The sequence below is a fragment of the Hermetia illucens genome, chromosome 2, assembly GCF_905115235.1.
Source record: "Hermetia illucens chromosome 2, iHerIll2.2.curated.20191125, whole genome shotgun sequence".
Classification (NCBI taxonomy): domain Eukaryota; kingdom Metazoa; phylum Arthropoda; class Insecta; order Diptera; family Stratiomyidae; genus Hermetia; species Hermetia illucens.
The window spans coordinates 188,369,427-188,387,575 of NC_051850.1; the positions used below are offsets into that span (position 1 = coordinate 188,369,427).

At 45.5% G+C, this 18,149-nt stretch overlaps 1 protein-coding gene across 1 annotated transcript; it reads left to right on the forward strand.

Moving 5' to 3' along the window:
• The first annotated feature begins 42 nt into the window (after positions 1-42).
• Positions 43-14,604, forward strand: LOC119648923 (Bardet-Biedl syndrome 1 protein homolog). Its single transcript, XM_038050828.1, has 9 exons — positions 43-180; positions 461-733; positions 797-912; positions 973-1,092; positions 11,536-11,709; positions 11,771-12,173; positions 12,281-12,502; positions 13,906-14,177; positions 14,242-14,604. Exons 1-9 carry the CDS (start codon positions 156-158, stop codon positions 14,443-14,445), a joined length of 1,809 nt encoding a protein of 602 aa, XP_037906756.1. The 5' UTR covers positions 43-155; the 3' UTR covers positions 14,446-14,604.
• The last annotated feature ends 3,545 nt before the right edge of the window (positions 14,605-18,149 follow it).

Sequence of the window (18,149 nt, forward strand, 5' to 3'; positions counted from 1 at the left end):
TGTGTTGTGGAAGTTAGCATAGCAACCAACCATGCGCTCTATGCATCGTTGAAAAAGATGCAAACATAGATACCATTCTTCCGCGAAGATAGTTCTTAGTTTGCTGATAGTTGAATATATCACAATAGATAATTATTTGCTTTGAATTTGCACTGATGTTAAATCATTCTAATAGAGTTGGTGAGTTTACTATACATTTTTATAAATATCTGGATTAATAACATGTTTAGTGCCATAAATGTGGAGGGTTAAACAGATAACAAATAATCGATTTTTATCAGTGTTAACCACATCTTATGGAGAGAGTAGTTATATCGGTTGAATTTTGTTATTTCGTTTATTCAATATATTCTTATTTGGGTCAAATTAGTACTCATTATGGGGACCAAAAACTTTATCACAACTTCAACACTTTGAAATGCAGGTCAACAGATGATAACGTAACATCCTTACTCCACAGCATCTAGGTTGGGGCAACCATCAAAATGGCTGGACGTACAAACGAACCAGAAACTGGCACAAAAAACGCATTCCCAATTGATGACCCTTTGCGATTTGAAAAATGATGACTACCATAAGCTCGTATTGGCCGAAATTCCAGAGGATAAAACGAAAACCAAATCTAAATTGAAAGTTTTTAAAGGAATTGGAATGGTCAGTGAACACAGTTTGCCGGGAATACCAACCTCATTAGTCAGTTTCTACACTGAAGAAGCCACTCCGAAAACCCCGAGTAAGAAAGTGCTAATTTTCTTGGGCTCAATTGAGGTCTAAATTTCCTTCCTTTCCCCCTTAGTTATAGCAGCATCAATAGGACCTGACGTACTTTTTTATCGAAATATGAAACCTTACTTCAAATACACTCTACCCAGTTTACCAATCAATCCACTGGAAATAGATATTTGGAGAAAAGTAACTTATTTTGCTTTCACCCAAAATGGGGTCTCTTTTTGTATTCAAATTATATTTTAGCTTCCTATTCAAGTACCGGAAAATCAAGGGGCCTTAATTACAGAGTTGGGAACGATCCCCTTTGAAGAGCTTACTCCACAGTCGCAGAAACTCCTTGGTATATCGGAATCAGAACGGGATGTAAGTATTATTTATATTTTGAATTCCAGCGAGAATAACCTGCCGTGGCTGCTGTTGTCCTTAGAGATAATAAAGTAAAAAGCTCCTAAAACCTCTAATAATACGAAAGGATATTTCAAGTTATTCATTGATTGGACTTAGTGAACAGTATTTTTTTTTTTTTGGGGTAGGGTAGGTGAATGCATTTACGCACACAGTGTTGGACTCCCGATTCGGTACGTCGTCGGACTACCAACTAAACACCTCCCCATCGTCAGAGAGCTAGCCTGGAACCGTTTGTCACATTACTTCGGGCTAGTCCCCGAGCGCTCCCGCTTTGCGGAGCCTTCAAATCAGGGAATTCCTTTCACCAACGGGAGGGGAGAGGAAGAAAGGAACTGTCAGTTCAAGGAACCCCCTGCCATCCGGCTCCTCCACCGGTCGAGTTCTATCTTCTTAGCAACGAGAATTCCCCGAACGTAATGGGCAACACGGTTCCATCTGTCAGCAGTCTTCAGCATCTCTTCGACAATGTTGTCTGGAGAGAAATCCCCTGTGTTTAAATAGAGCTGCTGACGAACCCCGTCCCACCTTCCACAAGAAAAAAAAGTGTGGTGGACATCGTCCACAACTCCATTGCAAAACACACAATCCGGAGAACGCGCCTTTCCAATCTTGTGCAGGTAAGACTGAAAACCTACATGCCCACTTAAAAATTGGGTAAGGAAATAGTCAGTCTCACCATGCTTCTGATTCAGCCACGCACCTAAGTTGCCGATGAGCCGCGTAGTCCATCTGCCTCTAGTTTCATTTTGCCAAGAGAGCTGCCACTCGTCTAGAGTGTGTTGCCGTTCTTCGCGAGCAACCACCTCCCTTGCGCTTGTATATGGCCTGACGCTCCCTAGCAAGAAGGGCAACGGGGATAACTCCCGCGATCACCATCACGGCCGGTTCAGAGACTGTGCGGTACGCAGACGCCACCCGTAAAGCTCCCCGTCTCTGTACTTGCGCGAGGCGTTTACGATATACCTCCTTTTTAAGAGCGCCAGCCCATACCTCTGCGCCGTAGAGCAGGACAGACTGCGTTGAGCTCATCAGGAGACGTCGCCTACTAGACGTAGGACCCCCAATGTTTGCCATTAGCCTACTTAACGCTGAAACTCCAGCCGCAACCTTGTTCGCTGCTGCTTGGATTTGCTCAGAAAAGCTCATCTTTGAGTCAAGAGTCCAACCCGAGGTACTTTACCGCTGATTTCGACTCGATTATCGACTCGCCGAACGATATGGGACGCAGGGTCGGAATTCTCTTTTTAGTCAGGATGACTACTTCGATTTTTTCCAGTGCAAGATTGAAACCATGAGTAGTCATCCATCCGCTTACCCGTCGAATCAATATGCCGAGTCTGCTTTGCGCCTGTTCGACAGTGTGTCCAGCAACAAGCGCTGCGACATCATCTGCGTAGCCGACCAGGCGCGACTCCTCTGGCATGTCGAGTTTAAGCAGACTGTCATAGGTGGCGTTCCAGAGGCCCGGCCTTAGGATGGATCCCTGTGCTACCCCCGACGTGACCTCCATCCACCTTTGACCCTCTAGTGTTTCATAGAGCAGGCAGCGGTTCCTCAGATAATCCCTCAAAATCCATAAGAGATAGTTCGGCACGTTGAAGGTATTGTCTAGTGTGCCTAGAATGTCTTTCCATCTTACGGAATTGAAGGCGTTTCTGACGTCAAGCGTTACGAGGAGCACCACCCGTCGAGTTCGGCGGCTATGTGCCTCTGCTCGTCGAACGGCGTCCACGACCTGCATGACAGCATCAATTGTCGATCTCCCTGCCCTAAAACCAAACTGCTGGGGAGATAAATCTCTGGCAGCGCGTATCGCTTCAGCGAGTCTACTTCTGATGAGCTTTTCGAGCACTTTCCAGCAGTGTCAAGCATACATAGCAGGCGGTATGAAGACGGCAATTCGCGGTCGTCTTTCCCTTTAGGGATCAACGCAAGCCTGGCAACTTTCCAACGAGCAGGGAAAATGCCCTCTTTCAGGCAAGCGTTGAATGCGCCGAGCAGTAGGTCTGGCCGGTGTTGGAATATCAGTTTGTATACCTCTGCTGGAATACCATCGGGTCCTGGCGCCTTCTTGTTTTTCATAGAGAGGACTACCTGTTCCAACTCTTTTATAGAGAAAAGTGGACAGTCCTCTGCACTCTCCGCGCGGACGTCACTATCCCATACGGAGTGGGCAGGGAAGAGTGCCCTTACAATGAGGTCCATCTACTCGGCCTTAAGTGAACAGGGTTTCCGCAGAGTTCCGATTTTTCGGGTTACCAGTTTGTAACCGAGTCCCCACGGATCCCCATTCACCTCGTCGACCAGATCTTGCCAGCAGTGAGCTTTGCTCTTGTTTATTGCGCTGCGGAGTCTCCTTTTGGCTGATTTGTACTCCGTCATTATGGTACATGCCTCCTCCCGGCCGCCTAGACGTTGTGTTAAGCGGCGGAGCCTGTGACACTCCTTCCGGAGCTCTGCGATTTCCACTGTCCACCAATACATGGAAGGTTTGCCGCGCCTCGATGCCTTCCTGGGCATGGAGGCCCCGCAGACCGTCGTTATCAGGTTCATAACTGAATTTACGACAGTGTCAGCTGCGGCGCCGCCGCCCCCAGGAGTACCCTCCAGCGTGGCCCCACCCGTTCCCAGAGTTTCGACAAACTTCCCGGTGTTCACCTTCGCGACGTTCCATGTACATGTAGGTCGCTGGGGTGGCGCACACCGAGATTTTGTGTCCACCACTTCGAAAGCAATGTATTGGTGATCACTTGCGGAGAAGTCTTCCAGAACTCGCCACCCGTCCACCAGCGACACCAGTGATTCCGGCGCGAAGGTTACGTCTGGAATGCTTCCTTCGCAGCCCGGGCGCCGGAACGTTGGGGTAGATCCGGTGTTTAGAACAACCAGTCCTGTTCTCGCCTTCTCGCCGCCATTTCCAGAATTCGTTTCCGTCTGGAATCTGTGTGAGGCATGCCCCATTCAAGTGCCCTAGCATTGAAGTCACCCCCGACCAGGATCCGCCCATCCGAGCTTAAGATAGCGTCCTCCAAAGCTTCAAGCCTCCGACGAAAGTCCGGCATCGTCTCATTCGGCGTAAGTTAGACACTAAAAAACGTTATCCCTGAACACCGAATCCAGACAAAGCCGTCTCCTCGGCCTTGGGCAAGAACCCCCAGGAGGGTGCCGTCCCGAACCCAGATGGCAGCTGTACCTGATATGTCTGGGTGCCATGAAACTGGGCCCTTGTTTCGGTACTGCTCACTGATGAGTACTAAATCAGCTTTGGTCTCCGCAGCGAACTGCGCTAGCAACTCGTGAGCGGTTGCACTCCGGTTCATATTGATTTGTAGGATGCGAATCATGTTGACCGTATCCTAGCTCTTTCCAGTTCTGCTCTGAAAACTGGACACCGCCCCGATTCCGCAGTGTGCGCAATGCTCTCGTCAGTCGCGCCAGTCGTAAGTGAACAGTATGAAGGTTATAAGCAGGTACACGAGGTAGCCTAAGAAAAAACGCAATCACTGAAAAAGAAGTGTAACTCTCTGTAAAAGGGTTTGCAGAGTAAAACTGCTTTATAGGAAACTAAACTTCATCAACCACTTTGACTTTCAGAGACCCATGTAAATTAGACACTTTAATATAAGTAATTTAAATTATTTTTAATTTTACTCATTTAATTCATTTATTTTTTTATTTAATGAAATGTTTCAAAACTTTTAAAATGTAAAATCTAAGCGAGGACTGACAGCTGCAGCGGCTCCGAGGAGTGTCTATCCTAATTACACAGGATTCGGGATCGTTGGGCATGTCAGTCATGGTCTTTCCGTGGTTGACGGATGGTGGTGCCTTCAGCTTCGGCATTGCGTCCTTGAGTAGACGCAACAAACCGGTAGCGTTGAGTCCCGAACTGATGTCGAGAACAGGGTCGCTGGGGAGTCTCAGATTCTCCCTGCATACCAGCTCCACGGGACCCAGCAAACTCTCCGGGATTCGCTGTTCGAAGGCCAAGAAAAACGAGTGACACGACCTGCGACTAAGAAAGGTTGTCTTGCTCCATTGTAGTGACGTTGAGCATCCTGTGCAACCTTTCGAGCATCCCATTGAACTGCGGTTGTCCAGCGGCGTTTACAGCCAAGAAGTTTGCCCAACTCTGAGAAAAAGGAGGACTAAAACTGCATTCCCTGGTTGGTGATTATAATTGCCCTCCCACCAAAGTTCATTCTCGACAGAGGGCTTCTGCTCAAGATAGTACAAAAATATCTTTCAGAGGTATTACCTTAGGTTACCGCGTGAACCTATCGATAATTGTGAGGCAATATCTTAAAACCTACGAGTCTCGCAGAGACCCAACGATGTTGAGGTGGATTGTGTGGAAACGCTTGGAGGACCGAAGGAACACTCCTACTGTTTCCTCATATGCTTTGTAATTTTGCACTTCTGGCATGCGATGCACTGTCTAGCCCAAGAATTAATGTCCTTGTTTATGGAGGGCCAAAAATACTTCGCGGTGACTAACCGAATCGCTCTCCGAATGCCTGGGTGCACCAGATCGTAAACACTGTGAAATACTTCTTTTCTAAAATTGGCCGGAATATATGGCTTTGACCCCTGATGATGAGTCGAAGATAGGAAAGTCCCTGAATATATATTTAAAGTTGGTCCTTAGGCTCTGAAGAACTGCGTCGTCCTTCTGCGCCCCGACGATTGCCGGAAAATCGACAGTGGCGCCGATCTTGACCTCTGCAACACGTGACAAAGGGGCAGAAACCACGTTATCTTTCCCAGACACGTATTGAATGTGAAAAGTGAAGTGGTTGATAAAGCCAAGTGCCAAAATTTTGTTTTAAAGCAAAAGTGAGTGACTTATGGTCCGTGAACAATGTGAACGGCCTGCCTTCAAGGGAGTACCGGAAGTATTAAATTGAAAGGTACGCGGGGAGTAACTCATACGTGCTTTAGTTCCGTTGAGGGGGATTGAACTGTTTGGAGAAGAAGCTCAACGGCTGCCAGATTTGATTCACTTTTTAGTGAAGAGTAGCACCTACGGCAATATCTGAGGCATCGACGAATACGGCTAGGAGTGCATCTTGCTGAGGGCATGCCAGAAGTGTAGCAGCCACCAGCTGTTACTTGGTTGTCTCAAAAGCCTGGACAACCTGTGGAAACCACATAATCAGATGGAACTCTCTGGTTTTCGGCCCAGATAAGAAGGCGTTAAGGATTAACTAACTCATGATGGGCGGCGTTGGGCAAGGCCCCGGAGTTGTGAAGGAGGAGTTGTGATCGTATACAGCGCCACTTCATGCAGATTGAGTTAATGTGTTAAGGAATTTCATGGCATAGTTCGTCTCTGACTAAGAACATCTTTCCGAAAAATTTAAATTGCTTAGTGCTTGGCGAGTAGCTGTCGCTAACAGTGATAGTCACTTCTCGTTGGAGTTGTGCTCCAAAACTTCTTTTTAAGGTTTTCTCTGTTTTTGTTTTGTCTATCTTGTAGGGGTGTGACAGACACCCAATTTATTTGGAAACGGCTGGACCGATTGTCAGTAAATTTGGTAAGAGCATGTGGTCTGATGTTCCATTTACATACAGCAAGTGGTGCCAGAGGACGCAAGACACGTTTTTTTCCATTGTCCGGGATTCGGAGCCCAAAGGGCTCCATTGGAAACTACAACCGGCGAGCGCTTTACACCCGAAAATATAATGGAAAATATGGTGGAAGCAAAGCGGTTATGGACCGAAGTCGAGTGAAAGGAGAAGGAGGTGGTTTTAGTGTATAAGAGCCCAACATAACCATGTGGCACAAGCCTGCCGAAGCTTTTGAAGCTTTCCACCTTCCACCGGCAAAAAAAGGCAGACAGACATCGACTCGATTCTAATAAGGTTTTGTCTCACACAAAACCTTAAAACCTACCTCTGGAAAACATGGCCAATGTGACATTAATTAGAAACGTACGTTTTTAAGCTTTTATGTAAAACAAAACTTTATTAAATTGGTTTACTGTCTGTCTGTCTGTCTGTCTGCCACGCGCTTTTTTTCTCGGAGACGGTTATAGCGATTTACACCAAATGTGGAAACTATGAACGCTTGCGTATACAGTGAGTTACATCCTTTTACGTCGAATTTAAAGAGGGGGGGGGGGTCCCCATACATGCAAAAAGGGGGTGTATTTTTTTTTACCAAATATAGTCATGTGGGATATCAAATGAAATGTCTCTCTTAGTACTTTCCGAAGGCGATTAGAATAGTACTTAGTAGTACTTTCCGAAAGTAATTAGAATAATAATAATCGGTAAAAGTGCTTCCTCTGACCTTGTGAATAGGAATAATTACGACCACTTTCCGAAAATTGAAAATTGTGGTATGAAGCTATGGAGTTCTTTCTAGCATTGCTCTCTTAATGACCAAATATGATAAGCATAGGGAGGATAAGTTGAAGTCAAGTTAAAGCGAAACATTTAGAAAATTCAACTAAGAGGACTGAAGAACTAGGCGGCTTTATTTGAAGTGCGAGAATGTCACTGATCTTGAGTTTCCTAAGTACATGACATATTGGCGGTGTTGAGGTCACTATGATATTTTGGAAGGTCTAAAGATAGCTTTTCTAAAAAATAATGACGTGGGGCGGTTCAGGAAGACGGCTTCTTCATAAAAAATAAATATATCATTCAATAATTAGGACTAGAGGCAAACTCCTAGAAAGTTGCTTAGAATCTCTTAAAATCTTAACAGTTCCTTGCTTTTATTTATTGTCAAAGTTTTCCAGCGTCCTTTCTATCCAAATTTTACCGGTATACTGGTTCTTCACATTTCAAATGCAAAGTTCTTATTCTTCTTCGTACTAATTACAACAAAACTGACGCCATACCTAAGTCGCCCCGGTCGACTAATTCTAATTCTCTGCCTCCATCTGCCTCGCTCTATTCCGGTGTGTCCATAAAAGATGGTATCAACCCGATGACGTCCGCTAGCCTACTGAAAAATCCTCCATCCGAGGGGCAAGTTCCCTACGCAACATCGGATGCGCTGCGAAGTTCTGACGTTTATACTACAGTCGCTACATTAGCACCACCGCACGCTTCCTCCTGTGTATCATCGACGCCCGCCACCGCTGAACCGCAGGCCCTTCCGACCTCATGTCGTCCGAGCGGCCCCCAATTGAACGTCGCCTCGCCACCGAAACAGCTGTTCGTGTCAAGGCTAGCGTACTCCACTACGCCCGACGAAATTCTGGCCTATATCAGAAGCAAAAGCAACTCAACTTTGTCACCTCTTTCCTGTGTGAAGCTGACGAAGGATGGCTCTCCTGACCGAGTGATAGCTTCCTTCAAAGTGACATATCCCCATGGCTTCGATGTTATCGTCCAATCCTGCTTTTGGCCACAGGGGGTCTTCGTTAAGCCTTATCAGAGGTCTAAGATTCGCGAAAATTTCCGGCCCGCCCGCCTGCCTCGCCGAACTTGAATGATTCCAATAACTATACGCTATTTTATCAAAATGTAAGGGGTCTAAGGACCAAGCTGTCGGATTTTAAACTGTCTGCCTTAGCATTCCAACATCATGTCATATGCATTTCTGAAACCTGGCTGGATGTCAGGATTTTAGATTCTGAGCTCCTCGAAGGTTACTCTGTCTTTCGTTGTGACAGAGACTGCGCTGCGCTTGGCAAGACAACTGGCGGAGGTGCCCTAATAGCTGTTAAGTCCCCTCTCCGTGCCGAAATCATCTTTTCCTCCTCCTCCTCCTCCTCCTCCTCCTCCTACGATTCCGTTACCATACGTGTCCTTCCGCCAAACGTATGTCCCTTTATCATGTCGTGTGTATATTTTCCCTGCCTAAGCCCGCCTTCTCTGTACGAGGATTTCTTCGACAGATTATCAGAGGCCCTAACCGTTTTGTTTCCCTCACTTCCTTTCATCCTCTCTGGTGACTTTAATCTTCCTATACTCTCCTGGCCCGTTACTCCTGGCCTTCCCTCTCTCCCTAATAACTCGACCCACCCTTCCCTTCCTCTATCCACTTTCATGTACACCTGTGGGGCCCTCCAATTTAACCTCTCTTGAAATCACTTAGATCGTACTCTTAACCTTGTCCTCTCTAACCTTCCTGTACGTTATCTTTCCCAATCCCTTCATGCTCCGTCTTATGTTGCCCCTGACGCGCATCATCCTGCTCTCGAGTTCGATGTTCAGATATCCCGACTCCACTCTCCTGTCGCTCGCAAGCCTACCAAGTTCAACTTTCGAAAGGCGAACTTCGAAGGTCTGAACTCAGCCCTGGCGTCAATCAACTGGGCCCCCCTGCTCTCTCCATTTACATGTGACCAAGCACTCAACACTTTCTATACCATTTTATCTGACCTTCTTCCTTGTTACGTTCCTTCCTCTCCTAAGTGCTTACGCTCTTACCTCGTCTGGTTCACCACTGAAATTCACAAAAAACTACGTCAAAAACAGACTGCGAGAAAGAAGTTCCTGTCTTCTAGAAACGTTGCTGACTTAGCTTTTTTCAAATCCCTTCGTTCCTCGGTCAAATCCTTAATACGTAAGTCCAGACACGAATATTTGTCCAGCGTGGAAGACTCACTAAAGCGCGGAAACCTGAAACCTTTGTGGTCCGACATTCGCAACTCCCGCTACCCTGCCCAGTTATCCCCTCCGTCCATTAAATTCTCTGGCTTCTCAGCTAACTCCCCCCAACAATCTTGTGATTTACTCTGCCGCTACTTTTCGTCAGTCTATGTTCCTCCCCCTTCCTCCGAATCCCTCCCGATAGTAGATGTAGCCTGCCCCGCATCGCCTACTATTCCCCTTCTTACCCCTATCCTTGTCGAATACCTCATTGGCGAACTTGATGCCAGGGTCGGACCTGGCCACGATGGTCTTCCAAACCTCTTTTTGATCAAAACTGGTAAGTCCATCTCCCTTCCCCTATCTCTTATTTTCAACAAAAGCCTTGAAGAGAATCATTTTCCCAGCTTGTGGAAAGAGGCTCTCATTATCCCCATTCACAAAAGTGGCGATCGTTTGCTTGCCGAGAATTACCGTCCCATTTCCCTCCTCTCCTCCTGTTCCAAAATCCTGGGAAGATATGTCAGCGACTGGTTGTCCGCCCACTTTGGCAATCACATAGTGAAAGAACAGCACGGCTTCGTTAAACGTAGGTCCACTGCCTCCAACCTGCTTGACTTTACCAACTTTGTCGCCAAATGTCTAAATTCACGGCAAGAAGTGCATACCATTTACACTGACTTCGCGAAAGCCTTCGACACTGTAAATCACAAGATACTTCTATCCAAACTCTCGTCCCTAAACGTTCCCATACCGCTTGTTTTATGGCTTGCCTCTTACCTTTCCAACCGATCCTGCCGCGTCTCTTTTGACGGCTGTACTTCCCGCTCCTTCTCCCCCTCTTCTGGCGTCCCACAGGGGTCTATTCTGGGTCCTTTGCTATTTTTATTTTTTATTAACGACCTTCCTCCCCTCCTTACTTGTCCCTGTTTGATCTATGCAGACGACCTTAAGCTGTTTTCCGCTATATCCTCGCCTATGGACTGTGTTTCCCTTCAGAATAACCTGGACACTCTGGTTCGTTGGTGCTCGACTAATAGTTTAGCGTTAAACGTCAGAAAGTGTCACTCTATGTGCTACTCCCTAAAATCCTCACCCACTTCTTTCTCCTACTCGCTTGACGGGCATTCCTTATCCTGCTTAAATTCCACTCAAGACCTCGGAGTCACTTTCGACAATAAGCTCCGCTTTGACACCCATTGCCTCGATGTCATCAATCGAGCAGCAAAATTGTCAGGCTTTATTCTTCGCTCCTCCTCTGATTTTGACTCCATCCAACCCTCCTTAGCTCTCTTCAATTCCCTTGTGAGGAATACCCTCGAGTATTGCTCCGTGATCTGGTCACCCACTCGTAACTGTGATTGTCTTGCCCTTGAAAATGTGCAACGTAAATTCACCCGTTCTCTCTTCTTTAAGAAAAGCTTCCCTCGTGTGGATTATCCCTCCCGCCTCCGCTTTCTAAACCTTCCCTTCCTACAACAGCGTAGATCCTATCTGGATCTATGCACATTCTTTAAACTTTCCTCGGGCCTGATGGACTGCTCAGCCGCTGACGAGATCACCTGCCGTCCTGCGTCTTATGACACACGTAACGCAGATATTTTCAACGTGCCCTTCGCGGAGCTCGAAGTCTATTTTCATTCCCCGATTCCCAGGCTTTGCCGTAATTATAATGCAAAACAGCTTGGTCCTTTTAACTTCCCTACTTTAAGTAATTTTAAACGTAGGATAAGTTTTTTACTTTCTCCTCCTCCTCCTGAGGACAATAATTAATTGGAATTCTATCTGTTTGTTGTCCGTTAATTAAATAAATAAAAAATTATTATTTCACCCCACTATTGGCAGGATTTCATCAAGCAGCATGCAGAGGCGAAACTTGAGCGTTTGGCGAATATTACCGCAATGACAATCATTAACCGTACCTCGTCCGATTCAAAGCCTCCATCATGTCTCATTTTAGCTACAGAGAATGGAGACATTTTTATGGTTGATGCCCAACTATTTAGAGTCATCTACCACGTAAACGACCATTAGTAGTAATACTTTTCAAGAAATTTGAAGAAATGTCAACTTTCTCTAGGCCAAACTCTACTCACACGAAGTTACTCCAATCCTAATGTCAGTCAGCGGACTCTTTGATACAGATTTCAACATCGTCGCGTCAACATCTGAAGGATATGTTTACCTGCTAAGGAAGGCTTGGTTAGAAGGTCATGAAATCCTCCAAACTGAGTATCCAATTATCAGTTTGACGCTATTACCAGTGGATCAGACTATCATTGTTGCAACGGAAGAGCAAGAACTGAGTTGCTACTCTAAAAAAGGGAAAAAACTTTGGACGATCGAACTGGAAACCAATGCTAAGTGTACAGTGCCGATTTACTTACCGCACTTGGGTATAACTCTGGTTGCGGTAGCTTTGGGTAACCAAAAGGTCCAGTTTTATTCACAGACCATGCTTGTGGATGAGATGAAAGTGAAAGGTATCAAAGCGATCTGAGGTGTTTTCAGGGCTGCATTCTAGTTTGAAACGAATCAAGGTCGCATGGTAAAATCTCTTCCAAATTTCCTAAATTCTCTATTTTTACAGATAATGTATCGGCTATGATCTTCGGACGCTTAGGACAAGAAGACCATGTTTTATCTCTGGTGACAGTGAAAGGCGATTTGCTCGTTAAAATACTGAAGCGGACAGCTGAATTCAATCAAGAAATTAAACCGAAAACTCCGGATAATCAACGAATGCCAAGGAAACAAAAAAAAGCACCAAAATTTAATGTCTTGGCAATAAAAAATAAGGAAAAAGCTATAGGTAAGTAACCACAGAAAAACTTTTGTAGGTGGTCCAATATCCAGATAGTAAAATGGAAACTGCTCGAAAGCCCCTTCCCTCTTTCATTTGTCGCACTGCCTCTTAAAAGAACTACTGTGCCCCTTTACTGGTCATCATCGTCATCAACAACGCAACAACCAGGATTCGTTCTAGGCCTGCCTTAGTGAGGAACTTCAAACATCCTGGTATTCACTGTCACTTGATTGTCAGACGCGTGGAAAACTGCTACGAACAATCCGCAGTCCCTCGTCATAGATATCCATAGCTTCACCAGGTGATAATTTAGCCTACCTTGAGCAGTGAGTATTCCTACTATGACCCAGAGGCTCTTCTTAGCAAGGTTCAAACAATCTTTCGAGCGCTTGGGTTCATATCCCTACGCGAGAACCCTGGACTGTTATATTTTTGGTAAGTTGGCCCAGTAAATCTCCCCAGCCGCTTCTCTCCGATTTTTAGCATAGTTTCGACTCAACAAAATGGCTCTGGCCTGTGCAGCTCCTTTCCTCGCCAGTTCAGCGCTGCATCAATGCCTTCTAACAAAATGTGGCTTGGAACCTAGAGTGTCCAGACATTATTATCCGGGCCGAGCTTGTTTAACCTACTAAGACATTCCCATACCAGTTTGGAATTTACTTCACTAGGCTGTCGGTTAGAACAGCAATGTTTTGCTCCCTGTTGTTCCTTCGAGGAGGGCGATCAGACCCGAGTCTGCAAGGGACTCATCTGAAGTGGCTCTGCCACGAAGGCTCACCGGAGGTTATCTGGTACCATGGGAACCGGGATGGCCCTCTGAGAGCATATGCTCCAGGAGAATTCTTGGAGGATGTGTTCTCGTCCCGGTTATTTGCGGTTGACCCCCTAGTGGGAGTTGCATGGTGGTTGTGGTTATGCCTACATCGCGGGCAGAACTCCTCGGAGCTCAAGCGTGGAGTTGCGCTGTACAACTCGGGTGCCCTTAGTTGCGGCAGAGGTGTTAGATAGACCTCGCATCCACTAGTATGAATGCTGAGCTTGCACTCAGTATAAACCAGGACCGCTGTGCTTGCATGGCGGGGCTCTGATTGTGGTCCCAAAATCAATCCGTGTGCGAATAGGACCGTGGGATTATGCCTTCACGACAGGTACTCACGTTAAACCCCCCCAGGACTTTCCCTGTTGTTCCTTTTGGGATTAAAGGAAGCGGAATATGCTAGTATGCTTAGGCGTTGGTTCAAGGGCCAATGGAACCTGCGTCTGTTCACTCCGTCAGTGTACCAGGTAATCACTTACTGGTTTAATATATTCAAATTCCGTTTTCTTCGCGATACAGAGATGTAGTTACTCCATTTTAGGGTTTTCAGCTCGATTTTAAACCCAATCCATTTCACATTTTCTCTCCTCAGCTGTCTTCAATAGTAATCAAGCTGAACTCTTGAATTTCCGTTTAACCGTTGCCCGGGCAGCTGTAGAAACACTGAGAAGCGCAGAAAGTACAATTGCTGGTGGTCTAAATAGTGCAGAACTGAAATTATCTGCCGAAGTCTGTGGGGTGGGGCCGGAATTTCGTCTTTTCCTCACTTTGGAAAATCTATCGACAGAACATGAAGCCCCTAATTTGCGTGTTCTTTTGCATGCTGATACGGACCACTACGAGCTACCAAAACCAACTGCTGTAGTAAGTATTCGGTTGTATCATTAATTAAGAGCATAATCACGCCCTAATCCTTTGTTTTAATCAGCTACCAATTTTGGAGGCCGGCATGAAAATGGAGATCGATTTTGAGGTAATTGCAGTACTTGATCCTGAAACGCATCTACCACCACCGACTTTGACTGAGGAAAACTCTATGGTGCGTGTTATACTCTTCAAAACAGGTCAGTCGAAACCGGTGTTAGCTGCTGTTGTAGTTATGCCTGCCTCGGAGGCGCCATTGGAAGTGTGAGCTTTCAGAAAATGCAGTGATATCAACACCATCTTGTAGACACTACTCGTACTCAGAAGCGTCACTTTCCATGGAATCGTAACTTTTATGGAAAACAATTTCGAGTTTTTCTGATAATGTTCAAAATGTCGCTGTAAATAAAAATGATTTACGTGCATTCATCTGTCGTTGTTTTTACTCATTTAAAGGTGGTTATGGGAAAAAAGTTTTGAGTATTTTATAAAGTAAAATTGACACGAAAAAAAAAGCTTTCAGTTGTTTCTAGCGATTTGTAATCTATTTTAACTTTCCAATTTGAAAAGCAGTAAATAGTTTCTAGTGGCCGCGACCTCGGGACGGGAGCGGGATTTTATTCACCTTTTTCGGGATTAGTTTGATCAAATAATGCATTCCATAGTGTGCAATTACATTAAATTTCGCAGCATATTGCACTTTGATCGTGGCAGAGGGGAATGATCTGTCACATCTCAACTCACTCAACTCAAATAGTTCAAGACCAAACTTAGCGGGACCGGCTGATCGAGAGGCGGCTGATGGACAGGGGAAATCATTTTCGGTTGAGATTTCCGTCCTGTACGAAGTGAGTGACACTGCTTTTCTTTGTGCAACCAACTTGGAGGAAGCATTTAAGCCCGTAATGGATCGAAATGGGAGATTTTGTTGTGAATTTGCCATTTCGTGCGCATTTTCTTTTTTGTTTCTATTTCCTAAAAAATTAGGGGGATTCGTTGAACATCGTCCAGAATCCATCTGCGGCACCGCTAAGTTACTGCAGAAGGAGATTTTGAGGAGATTGTAGCTCGGAGGACTTCTCCATGAGATTAGTGCAGTTTTCTCGGATTGTTGGTGGATTTTTAAGCCTGAACACTTTCAAAGTTAATAACCAAGCGGGATGAAAGGGAAAAAATGAAATTTTTACTTTATCGAGTGGGAAATTTGAATCGCAATAAAAACGGCCATTGGCAGTGTTGATTTTCTTTCCGCCGTCCTTTTCTCTTCAGATTGTGTGACATCGAGGGTAGAGACTTGTGGAAATTATTCTATTATTGTTTGGGAAGACGCTATGCTAATTTCGACTCCAAGGTTTTTTTGTTGATTTTCTTTTCGATTTTTGTGAATTGATGTACAATTCCGTAGAAATACAGTTCGCGAAAGTGTGTTGGCTGGGCTGTATCATTGGCCGGTTATAGTTAGTGTATTAATACAAGAAGAACGTGTCAACCGAACACTTTGATGGAGCTTTAGTATTTGCAAGCAGACCTTTACGGTCACTTAGCCAAATTCTCTTAGGTTTTGGGATAGCTCTTCCCTCTAGGTACTCTAATACATGGGCATCGCGTAAGGCAGCAAGAGACTGGGGGCGGTGCTTATTCAAAGCATTCGCTCAGTTGAATTTAATTCTGTCCAACGAAGGTGATGTAAACACTTATCGGAAAGGGGGAATTTTTTTAAATGGTGACTTTTGTCAGCCCTGCGCTGGCACGTGATATGTCCTGGCAAAGTAAGCGAGGACTTAACGTACAGCGACCACCAAGCAATCACCTTTGAACTAAGAACGAACCCACAGAGCAGAAGACACACACCCCCGAAGCCGAATTCCAAAAGAACCTCAGGATGGTTTGCAAAAGCGATGGAGGTGTGGTTAGACCTGCCTAGTAAAGCAGCCACCTCCATGCCACACAAAGCATCTCTAAAGCATGCAACCCATCGATGCCTAGGAGATGCTCACTCCTACTAGGATACCCAATTATTGGTGAAGTAAGGAAGCCTTCGATCGATTTGCCACCTAGCCAGAAAAATGGATCAGAGAGCAATAGCTAGAATCGATCAAGAGCGAAAGGAGCATGCCTGTAGGGAAGCCCGCAAGAGCCTCAAGCTCGCCATCCAGCGGAGTAAGAGGGAATGTTTTAATGTGGAAAATGTTGGAGCGGGTAATTTATAATAGATTACTCGGCAGTATGGGTTCCGTAAAGCCAGATCAAACATTGATGCCATCAAAATGGTTACTGGCTTGACCGAAAATGCAATTCACGGAAGGGGTTGTACCAGCAAATATTGCATGGTGGCCACCTTGGATGTGAGGAATGCATTCAATTCGGTCAATTAGAACCTTATATGGAAGTCTTCGGCGACGATTGGTGTTCTCACCTACCTCGCTGCTATTGTCGATAGCTACTTACAAGAGCGGACGCTCTGGTATAATATCAATGATGGACCCAAGGAGTACATTTTCTCCGCGGGTGTCCTACAGGGCTCTGTACTGGGCCCACTACTATGGAACACCAAGTATAATGAAGTACTTAACCATCCGGTTCCTGAAAATCAAAGTTGGCGAACAAATAATTTACTCCCAACCATCGCTCAAATGTTTGGGAGTAATTATTGACAGAGGACTCAACTTCAAAAGACACATTTAGTGTTCCGCAACTAAAGCGTCTTCCATCGCTGCAACGATCTCGAGGATACTACCGAACATTGGTGGTACAAGACAAAGTCGACGTCTTCTGATTTCTATATAACTGCCAAAAATTGGGAATGGCATATCAGCTAAGTGCACTCCGGTTGTCCAGTGCCTATCGGGCAACATCAGATGAAGCAGCATATGTACTAGCAGGAATGTTCTCCATAGACATCTTGGCGAATGAAGGCCGGCGACTCTACGACAAAACATATGCAGCTGCGGAGTCTAGCGCATTTCGACGGCAGCTGGCACTGTGCGAATCTATCGAAGAGTGGCAAAAGCGATGGGACGAGTGACAAACTGGCCGTTGGACATGCCGCATCATTCCGGATATTCGGAGATTGTTTGAACGAAGCCTTGGGGAATTAAGCTACGAGATAACAATAAATACATAGTTTTTCTACGCCGGACTTAACAAGGTTCATGCTCCAAAGGAAGATAAAAACAGGGCAATGAAAAACAATTTTTATAGACACCTAGACCAGTTTCACATGGCTTCACGACTCACTACTCCACGACCACGAGATTAGATTTTCGTCTGCTACTTGTAGCCTAGTCTAAAATTGATAGACAAGGGGTAGCTTATTGCCGTCCCGAAATATATATTCACATTTAAAACCAAAAATTCTAGTTCGGAGGAAGCTACCTCTTGCCAGATAATGAACTAGGGAACAACGGGGGACTATAGTCTTAATAAAGAGGCCACTGATGGCCAGACGGCGCCCCGCAGACGTCCCATCTAGCACAAAATATGCTTGTTATTTCGACATCAAATCTCCCGATTATCGAATTGACCACTTGTTGGACGAAAATTAGAGGCACAATAAAAAATGATGACCGACCACCATGCGCAAAAAAGTGAATTCAAAACAGCGCTTCAACAGAAAAATGAGGCCCAGCGATAATATACACGACCTACTACCTACTAGGGTGGTGGAGAGAAAATTCGGGCCCGAGGATGAAATTTTACAGAAAAATGGGGCCCGGGGTTTTAATTATATGGAAATGGAGACAAAATTAAGCGAATCCCTTTTCCAATGAAATTCCTATTCCGGGACTTTTGAAAGAACTGGGCGTCCGGGAGGGATTCCCCTTTTTCCAATTCCCCTCGCCAAACCTGCGACCTACTACAGACAAAACAGATAAAGGCAATAACATTAGGCGAAAAACCAGAAAATTACTTAAACATAAAAAGGGACGATACTCTTCATTCGCAAGTGATGTCAAAAACGTATATCCTTAC